Source organism: Schistocerca serialis, chromosome 5 (genome assembly GCF_023864345.2).
Source record: "Schistocerca serialis cubense isolate TAMUIC-IGC-003099 chromosome 5, iqSchSeri2.2, whole genome shotgun sequence".
Taxonomy (NCBI): domain Eukaryota; kingdom Metazoa; phylum Arthropoda; class Insecta; order Orthoptera; family Acrididae; genus Schistocerca; species Schistocerca serialis.
Window position 1 is genome coordinate 511,095,291 of NC_064642.1, and position 25,567 is coordinate 511,120,857.

The 25,567-nt window shown below is 41.6% G+C and overlaps 1 protein-coding gene across 1 annotated transcript in view; it reads left to right on the forward strand.

The window, feature by feature from the left end:
• Positions 1-1,096: 1,096 nt before the first annotated feature.
• The window catches only part of LOC126482273 (uncharacterized), a 56,747-nt gene continuing 32,276 nt past the window's right edge, over positions 1,097-25,567 (forward strand). The window contains exons 1-3 of the mRNA XM_050106259.1: positions 1,097-1,966; positions 20,054-20,153; positions 23,553-23,657. Of these exons, the coding sequence (XP_049962216.1) occupies positions 1,146-1,966; positions 20,054-20,153; positions 23,553-23,657 (1,026 nt within the window). The 5' untranslated portion in view covers positions 1,097-1,145. The remainder of the gene's footprint in view (positions 1,967-20,053; positions 20,154-23,552; positions 23,658-25,567) is intronic.

The window sequence follows — 25,567 nt, forward strand, 5'->3', positions numbered from 1 at the left end:
GGTACTCAGGAAGAAAAATACACTGTTAAGAAACTCTTAAAGTCAGTTGACGTTTTTGGATTCAGCTGTTAGTTGTTAGACTCATATTATTATAAAATACGGATGAAAACTACGGGCCGCAAGCTTACTTGATTCGTGCCGTAAGCGGCCCGAGCGGCCGGAGTTTGACGACGTTGATTTAGACCGCCTCAAGTTACCCACACTGACAACAGTTATATGAAAATTATTGGTATTAGCTACAGACTGCGGATACAGACCTTTTCGTATTCTACCAAACGTACTGAAAATTGCCACTTGATTCTCCTCGTCCAAGGACGTCTCAGACCCGTAATGCACTTGCGGCATTCTCAGATGCGATTTCGAACGTTAAGAGTCACAGTTGTGAGACCTCCTCCAAGTAGGATTTGGTTTATATACAGCTGGGTAACTTCCGCCACTTACGTAACATTTGTTTCTGTGCCTAAATGACTTTGGTGGATAACAAAGAGAATCCTGCAGTATCGCCTAGTTTCACTTTAGATTCTGAGAAACGATGATTCGTGACCATAAACTAGATTTGTTAATTATCCTAGAATATTGATCTGCCTCTACAGAATTAGGTGTTGTTTACAATTGACTGGCAGTTGAGCTCACACTTAACTGCGACTGGTTAACTATTCATCCAAAGAATCTCCTCATCTGCAGCGTGGGAATCTAGAGTTGTGACAGAATGGATATTCTGTTTGAATCCGATATCCACTGAAGGTCGAACCGATCGTCGCTATTGACATGCATCGTTCGTCAGACTTTTACTCCATTTGTGAACTTTTATTGGTACAAAGTATTTCGTGTACAGCCGATGCTGCGGGAGTGACGTAAGACCTGTTCATTCCTTGTACAATGCGCGCTTAATTGTCTGGGTTCTGTGATTCTGATTAAGGATTCTCTTTAATGGCCGCTGAGGTCAACCAGGCAGTCAGTAAGAGGCGCGGTGAACACCAGCGTCGCTCTCAGTATTGATCGGAAGCTGTTAGTTATAAGAACAAACATCGTGTGGAGGAAATCACAGCGAGAGTGGAGTCCGATTTGCTCGCGACTTCCTTACAGACTCCGGGAACAACAGGTGTAATTGTGCTTTTCCAGCAATTCTTGATTTTCTTACACCCATGAGCTGGCATTCGCAGCAGGACGAGCCACTAACGTGGCAGTACACGGCTGCCTCCATTCTCAAGTTCGACGTGCGCATTCTGCACGCCATAGGCGTTTGGGCTCTGCCGGTGACGAGAGTTTATCGAGCGTACACGGGCATCATCCTCGTTCTAGTCGTGGCGTACTCCGTCGAAGCCGTGATCCACATCAGGTTAGTGCGCTTCAATCTCGACGATATCACGCTCGCCGTGTCCACGTACGCGGTGATCGTCACCAGCGCGGGCAAACTTCTGTCCTTCCTCCACCACGAGCCCGGCTACTGGCGCCTGGTGCGGTGGCTGGACGCTCTAGTGGCCGACCAGAAGAAGTTCTGCGAGGAGCGACCTCCGCTGCAGGCGATATTCGACAGGGCCCAGAAGCGCGCCACTCGCTTCACGCACGCCCTGCGCATATACAACACTTCGCTGATACTGGCCTGGGTGTTCATACCGCTGATGGCCCCGCCTGGACAGAGGCCGTTGCCATTCCAGCAGCTCCCACTGTCGGAGACGGACGATTTCCCGCTCTACATCGCATCCTATTTGTTGCAGTCCGTCTGCATGCTCTACATGAGTTTGGTCAGCGGCAGTCTGGACGGCTTCTTCACGGCTGTCATGATCCACACGGCTGCGCAGTTTAGAATTCTGGCCTGGCGCATTGCTGAACTCCGACAGAATAACGAGGGGCGAAAACAGCAGGCAAGATCCGATGTCTATGAGAAATCTCAAAAGGCTGCGGAGACTGACGACGTGTACGAAGAACTGCGTCTTTGCATCCGAACTCACCAGGAAATTACGAGGTATTCCGTCGTTGACAATATTTTGTGGACTAGCCACCCTCCATATTATTTCCTGGTTACTTTGCGAAAGTACTAACATATACATAATACATAGTCTATCTGCCGCAACCAAGAGGCTCTGAGAGACGCGTGTAGCAAATTGTTTTAAGTTTCAATTACCAGTTCCACTAATTCAGTTCAACTTAAATTTTGACAAAGATAAAGGGCTACGCATTACACTTAAATTCTTACAGTACCCTACTGTAACATAATATTTCATTGTTTAAACATTACAAAAATTTATATGAACAGCTGCCATCAGTCTTACGTTGTTCGGACATTAATATAGCGGCAACGCATTTAGATCTCTGTAACCGTACTTCAGGCAGTCTAGTTAATTTATCTTTGTCTTTTTGGCATCCATTTAGGTCTCTGTAGGCTTCCTTCAGGCGTAACCAGTTAGTTTACCTGTATATTTTTGGCTCTTGAATGAATCGATCTCGAAGAAGAATGCAATTTCTTTATGAAGATGTTCTGTATCGAACTGAAAAATAATAAAAGCGATTAAAATTTGCCGGCCGCGGTTTTTGAGCTCTTCAGTCCGGAACCGCGTGACTTCTACGGTCACAGGTTCGAATCCTGCCTCGGGCGTGGATGTGTGTGATGTCCTTAGGTTAGTTAGGTGCTCAGAGCCATTTGAACCATTTGATTAAAATTTTCCAAATAATATTGAATGGAAACGCCAAAAATGAGAGCTTTCGAGGGTTCTTCAAAACCAGTTGGACGGTTCATCGTTGCTACGAATTGTTTAAATGACTTCATGAACACCTGAAACTGTCAACGTCTTGGTTTTTTGACACTACAAATGTGCGGTTTCGGTCTTCAGCCAATTTTGACAAGACTTGTTAATTGGGTTCCTTCAGTACGATAGCTGGACGTATGATACATCGGTTATCAGTCTGAATTGCCGGCTGTTGTGGCCGAGCGGTTCTAGGCGCTTCAATCCGGAACCGCGCTGCTGCTACGGTCACAGGTTCGAATCCTGCCTCGGGCATGGATGTATGTGATGTACTTAGGTTAGTTACGTTGAAGTGGTTCTGAGTCTAGGGGACTGATGACCTCAGATGTTAAGTCCCATAGTGCTCAGAGCCATATGAACCGTTTGAACCTCTCAATTAATGACCAAACACACTCATTTCAAACAGTTTAGAGATTAACCAGTGAACTCGATCTGTCGATTCTTTAAAGAATCGAACTGCCATGTATAAAACCACATATCTCTCGCTCTATGTTTTGTACAGTGAAATAATTTTTCAAATGTTCAAATGTGTGTGAAATCTTATGGGACTTAACTGCTAAGGTCATCAGTCCCTAAGCTTACACACTACTTAACATAAATTATCCTAAGGACAAATAATTTTTCAGGCTCATTTAGTGATATTGTGGATACCGTCTTCAAATTTGTGTTGCATATAGAATACTAGCAAAAAAGGAATAAATTAAAACGTCCTCCCTGCCATAAAAGATTTACAGTATGAACGGTGAAAAAGTAGTTAGCGATAAAGATATTTCATTTCATCATTATGTGTGTGGGGGAGAGGTGGAGGGGAGGGCGTGGTGCATCAGCGGGAAAAAACTTCGAAATTATGTGTACGGATCGTATGATGTCGCTAACTGCTCTCATTCTAAAATAGTGGTAGAGTATAATCTTCATAGTTTGCGCGCTGTGACATGCACTCCCTCGAGACATAGAGAGTTTCTAACTGCAATATTTGACTTATTGCTTTAAACCTTTAACATAAAATTATAGCTCTTAATGAGCAAAAAGTTTTAAATTTTTAAATTTGGACAGTAACTTTACGAAACACTGAAAGTCAATTTTTTGTTGCCTCTGCAAGCCGCTAGAAAGGTAGCCTGCAGATGGAACATGCAACCTTTCTGTTTCGTGGACAATTCTCTTATCGATTGATCAATCGGCGACACACGACGTGCCTTCGAACTGTATTTTCAGCAATACCACTCTCCAATTTTTCAGATTCCACAGAAGTTTTCCTGGGTGCGTTACGGGTTTCCTCGAAGAAACGAGTGCCAGTTCCGCGATGTATGCAAGAAAACTTCTGTGAAGTTTGGAAGGTGGGAGAGAGGTACGGCTGGAAATATGGCAGTGAGGGTTGCGGGGGAAGGGGAGGGTGGTGAGTCGTCCTTGAATAGCTCAGTCGGTAAGAGCATTGACCGTGAAACGCAAGGTTCCAGGTTTCACTCGCAATCTCGCACATAGATTTAATGTGCCAGGAATATCCGGATTCTAATGCAGATTAATAGCTGATCCATCAACTTATGGAATTTTATTTATAAAAAAAGTTAACAGTCGTGGTTAATGCCGAAATGGTATAACTGTACTAAAAATAAACCAAGATGTTGACAGCTATGCAATCATTTTCAAAAAATTAGCAACTGTGCACACATGTTCAAAAAAATTAGATTAATGAATGATGCTTGCCATATCTTTGGCCGGTCTAATCAGAGTTCAGTCTGACATAATCTCGACGTCGACGTGGCTTAGCTACTCCTGTAAATGGAAGAAAATAGCACCGCTTCGATAGATAGTATGTCGTGTGAAAAACCAATCATCTGTCGATATAAAGAGAGAATTGTGGTCCTTACTGTAACTGTGTCACTTAGAGAAAGAGAAAGTAAAGTGTGTTGACTTCTGAAGCACAGTAGAATGACTACGAGATAAGGAGGAAACTAGAAATGACTATATTTCTAGGTCAACAGGTCTCTTTATAGATCACTGCACTTCTTCAACATTTGGATAATCAAGAGACTTTAAAAGCTCCGCCATATACCCGTCCACGGTTTCATAACCTCTGAAAAGGACGCAAATCGTTTTGATGATGATGTTTGGTTTGTGGGGCACTCAATTGCGCGGTTATCAGCGCCAGAACAAATTCCCAACCATTGCTCAGTCCAATCACGCCACATTCATGAATGATGATGAAATGATGAGAACAACATAAACATCCATAAACATCTCGAGGCAGGTAAAAATCTCTGACGCCGCCGGGAATCACACCCGGGACCTTGTGCTCTAGAAGCGAGAACGCGATCGCGAGACCACGAGCTGCGGACCAAATCGTTTTGCTGTCTGAAATTTGTTCACATGTGGGAACAGTTGGAAGACAGTGGGAGCCAAAACTGGATAGTGGGGTGAGGAGCCCAAAAAGTTTTATTCCATCAGTTTTCCCATTACCGAAGCAATACCGGGGCAGTAGCATTCTACAATATAGCCTCTTCTCTTGTATTCCAGTTATTCAGATATCTGGTAGACAATAAGAAAAATTTGTACTCTATTCCAGGAAACCGTGAAAGTAACCTTTCTGGTAGAGTAAATGGACTTCGCCTGTTTTGGTGCAGTGTCACAAGTATCCGTCCACCACTTTTATTGTTGTTCATTTTTCGAAGTGAAGTGCTTGTGTCACGTCTCGTCCAGAGTGAAATATCTGAGTAAAAAAATCAGCTGTGTTCTGTTTAGGAAGATCAAGAAAACTCTGAGAAATTCGTTTTGCATTTACTTCGGTTGAGCCATCAATAAATGCGTTATGTACGCGTACCTCCCACAAAATTTGCTCATAATTAATTCTTCATATAAAATGTTCTCTACTCTCACCTGATATTGCTACAGAGATAAATAGAGCTTTATAGGGCGGTCATCCAAAACCATGTTTGCCACTTTGTATCTGGTTTCATCTGTGATCGCAATTCTGGTTCGTCTTACACGTATTTTCTTGAAGATAAATGTGGGCACATTTCTTCGTTCACCTATACCTTAATTGTTGTAGATGAGTAACACACTGATTGTCGAACTCTGGATGGATATATTTCAGCAATAATAGTTCAAAACAAAAAATTACAGATTTTTATATTGTAGTGTATCAATTTCAACGATACGTCTATTACAAAAGCCGTATAAACAAAACTGTTTCAATAATGAAACGATACTCGTCTTGCGTTATTGTGTTAAGTCGGCTACACACGCTCAAGCACTCTTGATCGGCTTGCTTGCACAAATGTGCATGCACAAGCATTATTGAGCGAGCGTATGATAAATTTACATCAGGCTTGTAGAATTTGCTTGATACTTGACTGAATTTCTACGAGTATTATACGTGCTTGTGCAAGCTTTCAAACGTATGAATGGTCGAGCGTCTCTAACAGCAATGAGGAGGCTTGTACAGCATTCAAATTCTGAGTCAATTTGCGTAGCGTGAACGTGTTATGTTTTCGTTTGCTTTCGTTACATAACGATGTCGGATGTAAGAAACGTGTACCGGACGTGTTAGAGGAATTTATTAGGCTTTATGAAAATCTTGAATGTTCGTGGAACACTAAATGTAAAGGAAGAGAGACGCTGCCTACGACGTACTTCTTGCGAGGGTCAAACAATTAGATTCACAGCAACGAAAGATACTGTGGTGAACAAGACGAATTCATTAATAAATAATTGGAGAAGAGAAAAGAAAAGAGAAAACGATTTTAAAAGAGAGGTTGCTATTGATGAGATCCACAAACCGGTTATATGGTATTTTGATTTGTTCCACTTTTTAAACGAGTAAGAGTCTCAAAAGATGGTCTTCTAGAAGGAACAGAAGTGAGAGGTGGTCAGAAATATTTATTCCCAGTAGTACTGTTGTAATTAAAATATTTGCCTCCTTATTGTCGTATAGTATTTCAGTACTGATTGTTTTTTACATATTTTTCACAATGTTAATGCATAAACTTTTGTTGCCAGAAAACTTGTCCTGTTTACAAAATATTTCATGAAATGCTCTTTCACATGGTTAGCATTAAGTGGAATATTTCCAGCAGTAGAACTTTGTAATGGTAGCATATTAGAATCGTCCGATGTTAAGCCATCACAGAATATACCTTATTCTAGGTCCTCTTTGTTGAGAGAATTATATGGAGCATAGGTATGACCTATAGTGGTCATTAAATAATTGTGTACGGCAACTACTGCTTTTACCACCTTATCAATACGGGTGACTTCCAAATTTATTGCTGTGTGGGAAATCCTAAAGCGCGCTGTTAAGGTCGCAGAAACGTTCTCAATAATTAACCGAGCTCTGCATAATCTGTAACTGTATATTTTTTTCCATGCAGCCAAAATCAGTCTGACTGTTCAGCACATCAGCCCTCAAAGAACATATACCGTCGCCTACAAATACGTAGTGCAGTTTTCGTGTACTGCTTGCTACTTTTTTCTCCTGTGGAATGTGGAGTGTGTTACTTTTTAATCTAAAATATTCAGTATTCCGAAGAACACATCCATTTGATATTCTGCCATTTGTGCCAGAACCAAACGGAATAAATCTGTAATTTGCGTCTGCAATAGGACGATGCTGTGTGTTGCTTCTAATTAAAATGACCCATTTCCTGCTGGAGGCACAATGCTTTCCATCAATTCATGCAAGACAATGTGGAAAATTCCACCTCTTTCCAAAATCATTTGCAATTGTAGTGCACTCACACTCTATTTTAAGAACCTGAAAAATGAATAATCCTAATTTTAAGTATGGTACCCAAAAATTACATAAGAGCATTTTCAATATTTAGGAGTTTTGTGCCTTATTTGCGGAACGAAACTACTAAAGAAACGGTAGTTGTTTCACATCTTGTTGAAGAAGTTTGATGGCAGATAGTCCACTAGATTTTCAGCCACAGGAATCTGAGATATCAAATTAGCATAGTACAAGTAGCCCTTCAAAAGAGCCTTCGGAAGGAACAATAATGAAAACATAAGAAAGGTGACCCACAACAAAAAGAGATGCACCGCTACAGACTCGATGTTAGGAGCTTTAAGTGAGCATTTTAGAAGACAGAAAGAGAAAAAAGAAGACAGACACGAAATGTTTGGAAAGTCGATAGCTGCCAAAATGAGGAACGTTTGTAACCAAAAGCAAAGACTGGTGGCTGAAAAATTAATTAACGATCGATACAGGTGGCGTAAATCGGGTAGTTGAAGCCAACACACACTATATGTGATGTAAGTGCAGCATCTAATGTGCCGTGCATGATTACTGTGAAACAGTTGGAACTGTGGGCAGCTCAGTGACTTACATGAGCCACTTGAATGCCTTGTTACACGTTTTCGTGAACCATACTACAGTTATTACTTTGTAACAAACAAATTTGTAAGAACAGACCATTCTTGTTTCCATTAAATGTTTTTCAGTAAATATATTTTTGTTGTTGTTGTAGAATGCTTTTTTCTTTCAACCAGGTGTCAATCAATATTTTAAATTCTTTTTCATGTAGTTCTCTTGTGTTATATGGTACAGTCAACTAGGGTACCATTTACACAATTAGTTAATGAGTCTTTCAAAAAGTGAAAATGCATACTAATTAGCACTGTTAGAGTGCATTTCAATTTTAATGCTCTTACAGACATTCACTGTCATTCAGGTTAACTTTATACGGATAGTAAAGACAATACAGTATTGCAGATTTACTTTGAAATATCAAAATGAACTAATGCTGAGGCAGTTATATTAGAAATGAAACCCTGAAAGTAGAAAAGCAAAATCACTGACAACTGCAGAAGTAAAGAGAATATAAAAGACAATCTTGCATTGGCGAGGGAGCATTTGTGAAAAAGGGAAATATGTTAACAGATAATGTAAATTTAACTGTTAGGAAGTCTTTCAGAAAAACTAAACGGATTTGTTTGGAGTGTAGCTTTGTAAAGATGTGGAAAGTAGTTGACAGACAGAACAGGCAAGAAGGGCATAGAAGCATTTCAAATTAGTTGTTACAGGAAAGTGGTGAAGATGAGATGGATAGATTGAGTAAATAATGAAGAGGCACTGAACCAAACTGTGTAGTAGAAGAAGAAGTCTAAACTATAGTAAGCAGGTCCAATAGGATGTTAAGCTCCAACTGTTATGCAGAGGGTTATTCCATGCGTGAATGTGCCTGAAGTTCAAAAATTTTTATTCATAATTGACGATAATTATACAACATAACGGAAAAATGTGTTATAATATTTATTGAAATACATAATTACTTTCAAACAGTAGTAAATTCATGGAATAGATCTGAAAAATAAGTAAATTATATAAAGTTTAGTCTACACAGAACCAGGAAACTTCATCACCACCTTTGGTTAGTTTACTCTTCCCTTCAGCAAAATATTGCATTCTTATTATGTATGGACAATGTAATCAAAGAATAAAAGCTTGTAGGAAAGTGGAAAGACAATTTAAATACGAAATAAAAATCACTAAAATAACAAAAATCTTATTTTTTCTCTACAAGAAGGCATTTAGATAACCTTACCTTTAAGGAATTATGTTTGAGCACGGCAGATTTCAGGCGCTATGGCACTTAGTGCTTGTGGTGAAATTATAGCACTGTCTTTGAGTTCTCCATAACTCCTTCCTGTCGCGAGAAATCGCAGGGGTGCTATTAGCCTTTCATGTGGCGTTATAACCTCCCTACTGACTGTACTCTTCTTATCAATCTAAGTCGTAAAGAGTGACAAAAGATTAAAATATGTTTCTTCATTAATCCTGAGGTAATCATGGCAACCACGAGACTTTATCTTCAGTTCCTTGGTAATTTCCAAGAATGATTGCCTATCGAATTAAGTTTATATGGGAATACGATTTTCGTTTTTTTTAATCCACTTTTTAGTCGGAGTATCACTTTTCTTCTTTTCCTTTTTGTTTATCACGAGCAAAATAATTGCTAAAGCCAGCGCATTTTCGGTTGAGCTCAAAGTTTTTCAGTATAAATAAAATGCTGTTCGTACAAGCAGCTTGGGCCGTGTGGCGGCGCGTGGATTTTGTGCACGCTTGCGCAAGTTTGGTTGTCAAGCATACAGTTACGCGTCTGGCCGCTTTTACGTGTACCAACAACACAAAATAATATTGGACTGATATCGATGACATTTCTGTGCCAGAGACGTCTTTGTGCTCTTCACATCTCTGTGCTCTTCACCATCTTCGCATTGAATGGAAGTAAATGGCACGTCAAGAACTTTAAGAGTAAAGTAGAGCCAATAACAGCAAAATGAAGTCATATATGATGTTAGTAACATAGCTGAAATCCTTGGAAATAACAACAACTGGGTCTGAAGACTTCAGTTCACATGATGTTCGTAGATGTTAATCTATGTAATTTTTGACGTTAAGCCCAAAGCAGAATAGCATCAAAGCCTCAAGCAACTCAGAAAGAAACGTTTACAACTACTTTTCTTGTAGCTTGTGGATCATGAACAATGGAGAGTAGTCGTTTGTACCTTCCGTTTTTATATCTATCTGAGACAACTACTATTTCAGATACGGCGTATGTGAGTATCGAAAAGTGAATAAATGCAGTTTCTGATTCTTACTAAGTATGCCGCGATGTGATATAAACGCAAGGAGATAAAAATAGTGGTGACAAATAATAATACATTTGTTTAGTGCACACAATTTCTGTTACAATATTCCAAGAAGGCAAATTTTGTTGTGACAATGTCATCTAATAGTCAATGAAGTTGATTATTTGTAATTCTGAGAAGTGCAGATGCGTGAAAAGCTCACGTGGAAGTATAGCATCCTGCATCTCGCACATGACATTCTTAACTGGAATAATCTCCGTTGTCTCTCAACTGAGACGCAACAGATTGTTTACTTTGCATACTTTTACTCTAAGATGTTTTGAGGCAAATCTGAGCCTTCATCCAGTCTACTCTTAGCCTAGAGGAGGACAGTCTGAAAGATCTGTGGTGTCAGTTCGCCAACTTAATGCTGGCCGTTGTTCCAACATCTCAGATTTATACCTGTGCTACTCCTGTATACATACTCCCTCGTGGGATTTGGGTAACAATTAAGCAAGTATTCACAGTCTTTTAAAAAAAAATTTGAAAATTTTCTATACCACTTCAAATCTATGTTTACGTGCCATCTAACAGCTACATTTGTTATCTAACCTCCACGAGGAAACAAAACACGTGACAAGTTTCAGACCATATTTTTTCCAGGATATTAAGAAGTTCACCATCAATCATAATATCATCTGCATTTTCCATCGGTTCCATAATTAAAAAATAACACAGGAATCAGACACTGAAGAAACACGCTAACCAAGTAACGTATCACAGATTTACAAAATGCCAACTGCGTAATTACTTACTGTTTACGGCGGTCATGTAGACTCAACACAGTTATAATGACAAACACTGGAACAGAACTTTGGCAGTTACAAGCATCACTCAGACCAAGGTTGCTGTTTACAGATTTGTAGAGCTAAGCTCGGTTTACGCTATGTTACATTTCCAAAGCCCGCCGTTTCCATTATTCATACAGAAAAACAGGTTAATATAAACTCAAACAGTCCACGGGCGTACTGCCGGTCCATAGTGTCCAATGGGCACAATATTTCGGCGGTCAGACCTGTCGCCATCGTCAGGTGCGCAGACGAACTGGGCTCCTGAGGGCGGGCAGCAGTCTTAAATCCCCTTCCCCTGTGAGGCGTTCTCTCCGCGGTCCGCGCCCGCAGCGACGCGTCGGCGGTCGCTGAGACGCTGGCGTCGGCGTCTATCATGGCGTCAGTGTAATTGCCTCTTCCTCCCTGGTCGCCCGTTCGTTTTCTTTGCTGAGCATCTTTTTAGTTAGACTCAATGCTGGTTCCAATCCCTTGCTGAGGTTACAGCCTCAATCTCGGTTGATGAGTCCATCCCTGGTATGAATTTCGACAGCCTCTCTAACGACGTTGTCCCAGCATTTAGATGTTGGTAGTGTATTTTGTGTTTTTCGGACAAACAGTGCTCAGCAACCGCCGACTTGTTGGGGTACCTACGTCGAGTGTGCCTCCGATGTTCTCGGCAACGATCTTCGATGGTGCGCACTGTCTGTCCAATATAAGTCTTCCCATATTGACGCGGAATCTGGTATATGTTGGCCTTCCGCAAACCTAGATCGTCTTTGACACTTCCCAATAATGCTCGTGTTTTATTGTGTGGGAAGAAAGTTCCTATTCGGTGTTTCCTCTATATTTGTTCTATTTTTCCCGATACTGCGCCAGTATACAGTGTATAGGCAGTGGCTATCTCTTCCTCCGTAACTTCTTCTATCTCCACCCACTGTACTGTAAAGGAGGGGCAGAGAGCGCATCTGATCTGCCATTCCGAGTACCCGTTTTTCCGGAATACAGTTTTGAGGTGTTCCAGCTAATGGTGCAGACTCTCTGAATCAGAGATAAAGCGCGCCCTGTACACCAGTGTTTTTAGCATCACATTTCTCTGCGAAGGTTGGTGGCAGCTATCCGCATGCAAATACAGGTCGGTATGCGTTTTCTTCCTGTATACTGACGCACTATCGAGGAAAATAGGACGAATGTTGAGGATACACTGAGTAGGAACTGTCTTTTGCCCACCCAATAAAGCACGAGCATTATTGGGAAGTGTCAAAGACGATATCGGTTTTGCGGAATGCCGGCATATACCAGATTCCGTTCAAAAAATGGTTCAAATGGCTCTCAGCTCTACGGGACTTAACATCTGAGGTAATCAGTCAACTAGACTTAGAACTACTTAAAACTAACTAACCTAAGGATATTACACATCCATGTCCGGGGCAGTATTCGAACCTGCGACCATAGCAGCAGTGCGGTTCCAGACTGAAGCGCCTAGAACCACTCGGCCACAGCGGCCGTCTAGATTCCGTGTCAGTGTGGGAAGACTTAAATTGCATAGACAGTGGGCACCATCGAAGATCGTTGCCAAGAAAATAAGAGGCACTCTAGACTTAGATACCCCAAGATGTCAGCCATCGCAGAGCACTACTGTCCAAAAATCATGAAATGGACTACAAACATACCAGGGTCTTGGTTCAGACATCTAAGTACTGGGACAGCGTCGTTAGAGAGACTATCGAAATTCATACCAGGTACGGACTCATCAACGGAGATTGCGGCTATAGCCTCAGCAAGGCATGGGAACCAGCACTGAGTGTAATTAAAAAGACGCTCAGCAAAGAAAACGAAGAGGCGACCAGGGCAGAAGAGGCATATACTCCGACGCCACCACAAACGCTGACGCCAGCATCTCAGCGACTGCTGACGCGAGGCCGCGGGCGTGGACTGCAGAGAGAACGCCTTGCAGGGGGAGGGGATTTAAGATGGCCGCTCACTCTCAGAAGTTCAGTTCGTCTGCGAACCTGACGATGGCGATAAGTCTGATCACTGAAATATTGTGCCTGATGGACACTATTCACCGGCAGTGCACCTGGAGTCTGTTTGAGCAAGAAATGCCCAAGGAGAAACTGAAGAATCACAGCTTAATATAAAATTTATGCATACGAATAAATTCAGTTCATATAATAATTATAGTAAAATGCAATTTTGTCAGGAGGCATATAAATTAATGTAAGCATTGTGATAAATATTTCAAGACATTGATTCATAATCGTGAGGTACATAAAATTGCATTACAAACTTTATATTCCATAAAATATAAAACAGGGTAAACAAAGTCGCATAAAAATTATAATAGCCCATTCTTTATTTTATAACCTAAATATGAAGTATAATTGTCAATAAAACGTGTGTAGACACTATGTAATGAAAGTTTTGAAATCAGTGTCTTGTCTGCCAAAGGTAGCATAGTCTGATATTAGAAACTAATCTATGAGGTGTACAGTCTGTATATACTGGAAAGGTGACACAGATTTGTAATTATACAGAATATAGTCATATAGTACACTGTCAGAACATTACTACACAGCTATAGGTCCGCTAGGGTGAATGGTTCATCGCTGATGACCCCCATTTTAATTACTTCCTTTACCCTACCATTCATGAACGCGCAAACACCATTGTCCAACCCTGATTCCCAGCTTACAGAACTTGGCAAACATAGCACAAACAAAATTAAATACACCAATACTCCGCAAAAAGCGCAATACTTTGCCCACTCATGACGCTCGTGACACTCTCCTCAAAGAATGCTCCCTCTCGTTTCTAGTCACCCTTGCAATCCTTTACACCACTATCCCCTCCCCAAGTTACTATCCTCAACTGCAGAAAACCTGAAGCATCCTACTTTTCGTCAAACTGTACAAACCTTTTACTGGTACCTCCTACTGCCCCATCTGCCTCACCTCAATGTATAGCAAGGTCCTCGAACCAATTCTCTCTCGACGCATCCACCAACAAATTAGCCAAAATCACCCCCTTCCCATTAATCACTGTGACTTCCATTCGACTACCACCTCTGATGACCAACTGCTGCGTCTCACCCATCCCCTACCCCTCCAGCTCAAGTTCCGTAAATCTGCTGTCTTTGCCTCCCTTGAACTAGAGAAAGTGTACAAATATGCATGGCATTCCAGTATCCTTTCCAAACTCCAGCACTTCTAACTACGTCCTTCTTATTGCATTCTCCCTATCTAATCACCCATCCTATGTAACTATTAACAATACCAATTGCTGTATCTTCCATACCACTGCAGGAATGCCCCATGGCTCTGTCCTCCCTCCTCTCCTTTATATTCTTCACACTGCTGACATGCCCAAACCACCTCCACCTGTCCACCACCTTCAGTGTTCTGATGACACTGCCTTCCTCGCTCTCTATCCTACACTCCAGAAATCCCAATGATACCTCCAACTCCACCTCAATCAGTTTACCTCCTGGTGTAACCAATGGAACAACCCCTAAAAATCCCAGGAAATTATTACAGGATAAACCATCCACATATTCCAGCTCCATGACTTTTACCTTACCATTTATGACTAAAACTATAAGGGTCTTTCAAAAAGAAAAGAGCTGGAGGCATAATTACAGAAACCTGTACCTGTATGTTAGAAGTATTGACCCTGGATGTTGAGACACTTGTTCCACTGTGACACAAGGCAGTAATGGCTGTCTCATAAAATTCCCAGAGCTGCGATGTTAACCAGTTCCGCACATACAGCTGGATGTCGTTGTGCGAGGTGAATCGTTTGCCTCTCAGAGCCTTTTTAAGAGGACCAAAAATGGCGTAATCAGAGGGAGAGAGGTCTGGACTGTATGGAGGGTGGCCGAGAACCTCCCATTTGAATTTCTGCAGATGTGCCGCGACTGTGTTGGCCGTATGAGGCTTTGCATTGGCGCGTAGCAGAATGACCCCATGGGTGAGATTGCCTGGTCGTTTTGATTTGATCGTTTGGCGAAGGGTGGTCAAGGTTTGCGAGTAAGATGGGCATTCGCTGTTGTCCTGTGCTGCAGGAAGTGAATCAGAAGGGGGCCATCTTGGTCAAAGAAGAATGTCAGCAAACCTTTCCTGCACCCATGTGGATGGCCTTGGCTTATTTTGGTTGTGGTGACGGTGGTGACCCTGGATGCTTCCACTGGAGACTTTGTCATTTTGATTCTGGTTTAAAGTGATGACACCATGACTCATCTCCAGCCACCGCTCATACCAGGAACACATTCCCTTCCTGAGCACAGTTCTGCAGATGAGCAAGACTGTGGGCTGTTCGACAAGCTTTCTGGTGTGGTTGAAGACTGTGGGGCACCCATTGGGTACACTCTTTGCACATGTGCAGTCGTTCGTTCATGATGGTGTGAACACTTCTGAAGCTCAATCCGACCACAGCGGCTATGGCTTTCGCTCTCACTCAGTGGCCCTGGGTAATTAGTGCATCCACCAGCTGTACGATGCCGTCGGTAATGCGGTGTGCTGCTCAAGATCATGCATCACTGGCTAATGACACCCATCCTTCCCTGAAGCGCTTGTGCCACGCCTTGATCTTTGCAAAGGACATGCAGAGTTCACTGCACGCTTGTGACATTCGGCGATGAATGTCCGTTCCTCCTACTCCTTTTGCTGTCAGAAAACGAGCAACACCTCTTTGCTCTTCTTGTGACGCCTCCATGTCACTGTCTGCAATGCGACTGGCAGCATTGGAGAATGGATGCACGCGGCGGCTAGCTCTGTATAGTCACATGAGATGCACATGTGCCCTCTAGCAATGGGCTATGAACTTCCACACTCTGGTCGGAACTACACCTCATTACACATGCCACGATATGTCACCAGTTTGTGCATTCCAGACACCAGCTCGTTTCTTTTTGAACGCTCCTTATACTAAAACCACAAACAGGCGAAACTTCAGGATTACAGCGATCCACTATTCTCCACATCTACAAGACCCTTCTTCAACTCATCCTCTGCTATACAAATGTAGCTTCCAGATCGTCATATGCCATAAACTCTGTATTTCTTTCTGTATCTGTTTAGTTCTCCCCTACATGGATCTTCTGCCATCTCATCATATTCCCACATCTCCGCACCCATGTCGAACACCTCTGCATTATACTATCTACAAACTAGATTCTGATAATCCCACTGGTCCGCCCTCTCATCACTAATGCTGGTACGCTGCTGTCCCTTTAAAAACAGATCCCCCAGTCTCAAATCTATACACACCCCATATCCTGTCCCAACGCAACTTCAACCATCTCCCTGTCCCTGACAATGAAATCTACTCTGATATTTATCCTTCCTACTAATTAGAGCTTTTCCCATCTATTTCCACATCACATCTCTGCTCCCCCCCTCTCTCCTACCCCTTCTTTCCATTTACTTTATTCCTCTCCTGATACCATGGCTCTGCCCACCCACCAAACTCATCCTTCCTTTCTGTCTTTTTCAACATCCATCTTACCACCTACACTCTTTCTACAGATACCACGCAATGAGATATAAATTATACCGAAGAACAATCCTAACTTCCCCCAACTTCCTCACCCAGTGCAGGCACTTCAGCGTTTTGATGAAACTGCAATGCATCTTTTTAATGAACGCCGGTGTTTCATTTTAAAGTTTTTAAATGTCTGGTCCATATTTTATCATACATGTCGTTCTCTTTATTTCCTTCATAAACTTCAAAGGAAGAAAGTCACACCACATATTTGAAATAATATCTATGTTATATTTTAAAACATTTTTAATTTTTGCGTCCATAAATACGTTTTTTCATTTCTTTATTTATTTTCTGGAACGCTCTACGCCGAAGAGTGGGTATTGTACTGCCGGCAGCCAACCTCCCGCACTCACCGGACGAGGGGGATGAAATAAAAATAGAGAAAAAAGACAATGAATGCGTCACTACTGTGTAGCCATCACACCTTCTACCAAGAAGGTGGCACCCGAAAAGCTCCCAATAATGGTTACTTCCAACTGCCACTTGCTTAGTTAGCAATGTGGGGCGAGGAGATCTCTGATCGCAAAACCTCCATCTCTTGAAGTAAATCTAAAAACTGGCGCTTCTCATCTCTATGAAACAATTTCAGTTGCAAGGTCACGTCTGCTGTCAGCCAGATGGGCAGCAAAATAAGATGGCTTAGCCATGACCTTTCCTCCCAGCAACATATGCTCCCGGAATGTGGCCTCGAGCTGTCTCCCAATTTGGCCGACATAACAGACATTAAGTCTGAACACTCCAAACCGTCTACACCTGGTCGATGAAAAATGTTATTTTTTCTGTGTTATTTAATGGTTACTGATTAAAATTATTCACAGTCGGAAAAGATACTGTAACTGTGTAATTCCTTAAAACTTTCGCCACTCTTGTGCTAACAAGTCCCATGGTAAGACAACACAACAAATTTACTGTGGTTATCTTTTTGTATTTTGTCCCATTCTACTTGCAATTTTATTGTAGGTATTAGTTACATACTTATAAGGATTGTTATTAGCTTTTGCGATGTTACTGATAACATATAACTCTGTTTATTGCTCAGAATGACAATGGAAGTTCAAAAAAGGCGATTTATAGCAGAACTAAGAAATACTTTCTTGTGTTGGCCAGGGTGGCTCGAGCGAATATCTCTGTAAAGACATTTTTCCTTCAGATCACAATGGCGTGTTTCCCATTTTCATTCTTAAATTTCAAAGCTACAAAATTTACAGAATCATTGTACCCTATTTCAAATCTGAACTTTTTTTCTTTATAAGTTTTTAAACAGCATAACATTTGTGTTAATGTCAAAAGGATTGCCTTTTTTATTAAGAAAGGCATATCGTCTACATACCCAAGCTATTAAAAAAATTGAAGCAGTGAATCCGCATTTTTGCGAAAAAGCCTGTTTTACAGGCAGTTAATAAAAATGTCTGCTAACACACCAGGAATTGAACTCCTCATACTTCAGCCATTTGTTTAGCTGTACATTTCTTCATTGCATGCAAAATAATTGTACTTCAGGATTAGAGACTGCAAGTCAATAAGTTGGTTAATCTCATCCCTGGATGCTTTATTCTGTGTAGTTAATTTTCTCGTACTGATTTCAACCGTAGCATCAGTCAGCATATTGGTGAATAAGTTCACTACATACAGTGATACAAATTTGATTTCCGCAGTTATTGGTACATCACAAATACTATTAGCTAAGTCATAACTGATTACTCTATTGCTAGTGTTTTTTTTTAAAATAAAGGCACTTTAGCGACTTTGGTAAAAGGACCATCACATCCATCAACCACAGGTCTTACTGGTATTTCTTTCCTGTGAATCTGATGTTGGGCCCTAATCTCAGGTGCATGTGGGTTCCTTACCATAAGTTGCTGTATCCGTCTCGGTGTAAGCATTTCATTAAATATCTTTAGCTTTTATTAAGTTTTACCTGTCCCTCCATAGTTACATTCCTATCAATTCTTTCGATGTAATTTAACTCACAAAATTGATTTGTATGTTCAGTTTCCATACAATTATCATACATGTCATTTTCTTTATTTCCTTCATAAACTTCAAAGGAAGAAAGTCACACCATATATTTGAAATAATATCTATCTCGTATTTTAAAACATTTTAAAGTTTTGCGTCCATAAATATGTTTTTTCATTTCTTTATTTATTTTCTGTGAACGCTCTAGGCCGAAGAGTGTGTATTGTATTGCCGGCAGCCAACCTCCCGCGCTCACTGGGCGAGGGGGATGAAATACATGCGAGTAATTATGGCGGCAACTTCGCTGACCTTTTCATTTATACTACCTACATTCAATCTTTCGCTTTTACTGATATTATAGGACATATTAGATCTCCTATAGACGATTTTGTCTACTGCTATAGCAATTTTATTTTGTTCACCGTTGCAATGGTAGACAATACTATTTGTACATATCATTTTCATTTATTCAGCTTTGGGTTTTACTGTATATTTTTAATTTTCTTATCAGATTCCTGGGAATTGTTTAGTGATTCTTGAACAATCCTGTGGATCCTGATGAACTATTTTGTTAGATTGTTTGAATGATGGTCGAAACAGTGCAAACATCCTGTGCAATTTAGTCTGGTAGCGACTTGTTCAGATCTACTCAGTATGTATCAGATTATCTAAAGAGTCAAAACCTGCAGTACTATTAAGTGAATAGAAATTAGGAAGCGAAAAGAAGGAAAGAGAAACAAGGCACACTTGTAATTCACTAGTGACTGGTAGTGACTGGATCAGAACCAGCGTGAATGATGCAGATTATCCAGGCTGATGCTGAGGAAGGTGGAGCAATGGTTAAGACACTGGATTAGCAGTCAAGAATATTGTGGTTCAAGCTCTTGTCCAGTCATATACGTCTGAGTTTCTCTTAGTTTTCCTAAATCGATGTAGACTATTTCCGTCGCTGTACAAGTTTATAACCTTTCTCTAACTGCTTCATCATCACCGTAAAATAGACCGTAATCTTCACTTGTGCAATGAAATATTTACGTAAGAAAAGGAAATACGCCGTAAACCACATTTGAGACCTGTGGTTTGCAATACACACTTTTCGTGCAGCCAGAAGAAGCTGTGGCAGACCGAAAGTGGCTCAGAAGCAATGTAGAAGAATTCTCAGACATATGAAACAGTGGACCCTGAAGCTCTGATAAAATTTAAGAAATGGTAAGTCAATTCCTTTCAGAATCAAAGCAAAAAAGAAAAACCTTCACACGTTTACCAGTATCTGCAGACCTTCAAAGACTGAAAGTAATGTGTGCTTTTCCTTAATGGATACTCTAAAGCCACGAACAAAACCTTGTATTTTGAGGAAAAAATGCAGTTCTTACTTTGATGTTCCGTCCTCCTGTAACCGAACTTCTGTTTCAGCTTTGCCGCACACCTGGAAAGTGTGATGAAATCTATTGCAGCTCTGCAATTAGTTACTGGAGTGACCAACGGTTGCTTGATGATATTCCCAACAGCAGCTGTAAGTACATCTGAGAGACAGCACTCTACACAAGGTTGTTTATTATTTAATTATGAGCTGATGCTACTAGAAACCATGATAATTGTGGAATTTGTTGCAGAACAAAAATCTGTCTTGATTACAAAGTACTTTAATCGATTTCCGGTTTCTATGTTCAAGAAGCATCTTTAGATTCAAAGGACCACTGCAGCATGTAATTTGTTTCAAAGCTAACTACTACTCTGCAGAACGAAGTGTATTCTGCAGTTACTTTTAATCTGAAGACGGCTGTGAAAGAACAGAAATCGGAATGTCAATGAAATTGTTGTGGGTGTAATAAAGAACATAATTCTGTAATATAATTAAGACCAATAATGTAACAACTCCGACAATTAATGTAGTTTTCAATGTTAAGTATTTACCTTATGAACGCATGCGACACAAAAAAGACCAAGAAGATGGCGGAAAATGTACGCATGTACACAAGCTAATCAAAAGTATACGTATGCTTCTATATAAAGCAAGTTCGACCTGTAGATGTCACGAAACATGGACCTTCCAGTCAAAAAGGAAGCGGGGAGTGTTGTGTTCCCAGTAGAGAAGCAGAAACAACAGAATGGGTCAGTCAGGAGAGCTCAATGATATAGTACATGGACTTTCCATTGGATACCATGCGAGTAACAAGTCCTTCAGGGACATTTCAAACCTTCTACAGGTCGCCATGTCGACTGTAGGTGAAGTAAAAATGCGAAGAAACAACCACAGCTGATCAAGACCAGGTAGATCTCGTGTACTGACGGTCAGAGACCGTATCCGTTCGAGGAAAAGGAGAAGGTGCGGGAAGGTAATCAAGTTGTATAGGATCTGCGGGGGGGATGGGAGACGGATGTGATAGGCGAGGTGGAGCACGTGGCGTTCAAGGATTTGGAGGGACTTACAGTAGGTGGGAGGGGCGGAGATCCAGGGGGGATGGGCATAGCAAAGGATGGGGTGGATGAGGGATTTGTAAGTGTGGAGGATGGTGGAGAGGTCCAGACCTCATGTGTGGCCATAAAGGAGTTTGAGGAGGCAGAGTCGGGAACATGCCTTGGCTTGGATCGTCTGGAGATGGGGGGTCCACGAAAGGCAAACGCTCAAGGGTGACACCAAGGTACTTGAGGGTGGGGGTGAGGTGAATAGGATGGCCATGGATGGTGACATAAAAATCAAGGAGGCGGAAGGAAGGGGTGGTGTCGGGGCACGTCTTTTAAATTTCTTATTAACATCTATACATGCCAACAATGCAATGAGAGCAGTTTCTACTCATAGGAAACGACACCACATTGGTTTGTTAAACACATGAAAAAGAACATTATAAAATATCCATTGCATCAACTATATGCCCAGAAGTGTAGATAAACATATACAAAGTGCAGTCACAGCCCACAGTAAGAACTGGGCAGGCACACTGCCTTCAGCAGTATGACCCATAACCTGAACAGCCAACAGGTGGCGTACGCGTGCACATAATGATACTTAACATGTTACATCTTACAGCAATATACTGGGGAATTATTAATTGACATTCTTATGTCAACTACACTGGAGAATCGTTACACCATGGCATGCAATATATATTGCAGGGGGTATTTGACATCCACATAGGTACGAAGTTAAGGCAAATACTGCCAGTTCTAATGCTTATTCTAATATGAATAGGCAGAACACATATCATATACTAGTACAGTACCCCTTGACTTGCACTCCATAGCCTGGATGATTTAATCAAGACCTTTCCTTAAAGGTGAATTAGCCAAATCACCAGCGAACAACCAGTGCGCTGGGTACATAAGTACATGCCCATGCATCTCACATTCACTCTCTGCCATAGGCTGCTAGCGCGCTTACTTCTTTCTTTGATGTGCTGGGTCTACAACTGCTCTTTCTATTAGTTTACCTACACTGTTGAGTACACAGCTGGTAGATATTTTAAATTTCTTTTATGTATTTGAGAAACGAATGTTGTGTCGTTCCTTATGAGTGGAAAGTGCTACCATTGTATTTGTAATAAGAAATTCCAAAGGTACGTAAACTAATGCTTATGTATATCTTATCACTGACATGCTAGTTTGTACACAGTGATAAGTTCTCTTTGTAACTACTTTATGTTTGGTACATTGTAGAACCGATGCAAACAGCAAAATTCTGTCGAAATCTGTCATTGCAAAATAAAGTAAAAATACCAAGCGGTCTTGCCTGCAGAAGATTTCCTATTCACCGATGACAGATCGCTCCCTGCAGATATGTGCGCCGACATATATGTATGACTTCATCACTTTTTGCTAGACATGAAACAGTCATCACAGAACTGTACGGAGACGGCGTCCTTGCGAAAGAAAGGTGAAATTCCAAAAGGGACTGGTATCATTGATTATCTTGTACAGGGCGATATAATTTCTGTGAATATTATACAATGTTTTGGGACTAGCCGGAAAATCGCGACATCTGGAAGTGCCCTGGACTGCAGAAGAAAGTGATATGCAGTCAAATCATTTGGACGATGCATAAAAGATCTTTCGACAATGGGAAACTGAATTAGTAGAAAAACGCGAATCGACGAATCTTTGGAACATCCACCATTTTTGACAGGTTTGATACTCTCTGACTTCCATGTGTTCGTTCATCTAAGGAAACGTGTAACTAGGAAACAAAATGGTCATGGTAGTTGTAGATAGATATTTTGTTGGTGTTTAACTATAGTATTTCAGGGATGGAATGTGTTACATACTAATTCGTACACAATGGTAAGGAGAGATTGGCTACAGAATGGTGCAGCAGCTCTCATCGTAGGGAAGATGGACAGAATCAGAAATAATTAGCAAACACATAAATACAGTAAACAGAAATTTTACTTAATTTGTAGTTTTCTCCAAGAGTTGCGAAGAAACTTTACAATAGAATAAACAGCAATAAAGTTCAGTTTAAGAATCAAAAGAGCATCGTGCAGTGTGAGGCTTCCACTATCAATAGGCGAAGCGTCTGTGAAGGCTGACTAAGACTGAAGACGGTCGAAGACTACTACTCAGACTGCGGAGTGCAGGTGCTGCCGGCCATCGCGGCAGCAGGTGGCGCAAATACAGCAGCTGTAGCAGCTGACGGCGTTGCTCAGCACGCACGCATCATTGGATCCGCCAGGTCCCCGTGCGACCGCTATCAGCGTCTGTTGCAAACGTGCGTCTCTGTTGCCAAGTGTGATACGCCAGTGAGAGTGGCATCGATCTGTAATGCCACAGAATTGTCGTGCAAAAAAAAAAAAAAAAAAAAAAAAAAAAAAAAAAAAAAAAAAAAAAAAAAAAAAATTATTTTAAAGAACATGGCATATGCCTGCCTGGTGGAACTGTTATCATGTTACCTCATTACCCCTCGTCTGTGTGTTCACAGAGCTCCGAGAGCGGCGCCGCGCTGCTCAAGTGCGTGGCCTGCGCGCCCACCATCAGCGCTCAGGTCCTCATCTACTGCCTTGGAGCTCACTCTGTACAGGAGCAGGTCGGTGTCTGTAGCGTGACCAACGTCGTCAGATGGCGGCATAACATGTTAATTTTGGTTTATGAAAGTGAAACAGGTAACAGCAGTTATGCACAGTAGATAAATATTCTGAAGTTATCAGGCATACGATGCAAAGGCCAGAAGGTCAGTCAAAAACAAGATTGCAGTTATACGAGATAAATGCATGAAAGCGAAGCTCTAGTTCATAAGGAAATGGCACAGGTTTGTAGTCTATTCCTCATTTTGTTCAGTCTGCACAGTCAGCACCAATAAAGACCCAAGGAGTAATTCTGAAAACGAGTTAATGTTCGCAGAAAAGAAAACTATAAGATTTGCCTGGGAGATTGTTATAAGGACTCGGGTGATAAAAAATGTGTGAAATCTTATGGGACTTAACTGTTAAGGTCATCAGTCCCTAAGATTACACACTACTTAACCTAAATTATCCTAAGGACAAACACACACACCCCTGCCCGAGGGAGGACTCGAACCTCCGCCGGGACCAGCCTCACAGTCCATGACTGCAGCGCCCCAGACCGCTCGGTTAATCCCGCGCGGCTCGGGAGTAAGTGGAACAGAATGAATAATGTCTAGAAAAGAGATTGTACAAAAAATATCAACAAAAATGAAATACAGGTAATGGGTTGTATTCGAATGAAATCAGCCGACACTGAGTATATGAAACACTAAAAGTGGTAGACGAATTTTTCTAACTGGCCAGCTAAATAACTAACGGTGGCCGAAGTAAAGAATATATGTAGAATGTAGACTGTCAACAACAAGAAAAGCTTTCCCGAAAAGGGATACAGATTATTGGACAACATGGTTGTGGAGATACAGATTAACCTAATGATATAAAGGGTGAAGCGAAATTCACGCACTCGGATTTCGCAGAGCGACTCCTCACATGCCAGCGATAAAAAGAAGTCTTTCACAAAATTTCGTCCAGCGTGTACATCCGGAAGAAAAATGACGTTAAAGAGTGGTAATCTGTAAACACTGTAACCACACGTACGGTAACAATCTCTGTCAGCACATATCAGTCGTACTGTACAGTTGGTGCAGTGCATCGTGTCGCCTTGCGCGTCGAGCGAGCAGGTCGTGGTTAACTTCGTTCCGTGCCGCAGCGCCGCTTATGTCGAAGCTACTCATTCTTTATCGAGATGGAATCCCGCTGGCGGACTTCGAAACGCTAGACGATGGTCGATCGCGGTATAGGCTGTAGTTTTTATGACCTCACCTCAGTTTTTCTTTGCGCTCCGTCTGGATCCGGTCGTTCATCCAATCGCGCGCGGTTTTATAAGGAAGAAGTTGTTTGTTTACTCAGACGGAGACCGCGCAAGGTTTTGTTGGGGGGGCGATTTTAACTGCTCTTACGTCGTGTAGATCAGACCCCAAATTACACATATAGTCATGAACTTAATAATAATGTGACGTCATTGAATCTCCAAGATGCTTGGCTTTGCAGTTATCCTACATTGGTTCGGTTTACGTTTTTTACAGCCACTTCAAGATTTATCTGTCGCCATATGTAGTCAGCTTCTATTGATTGATGTAATTCCTGCCAGTTTCACTGATCACTGTGCTGTTTCAATGACTGTTAACCACGTCCCGCAGCGGGCCCATCTTTCGCGCCCTTTATGGAAGCTAAACACTCTACATCTCACGGACCCCTCTCTGGAAGGCATCATCGCAGACGTATGGCGACGTACAACCCAGTCCCAGGCGCGCTATTCCTCACTTCTAGAATGGTGGGTTACTTGTGCTAAACCCCAGATTCAAAATACACTCAAGCAGTCTAGCGCTGAACAGGCGCCTGAAATAAGGCGAGCTGGGAATTTTATTATGCTGTCCTTCGTGTTCTTTACGACAATGTTCGTGATGCCCCCTTGAGAGTCGTCAACGTCCAC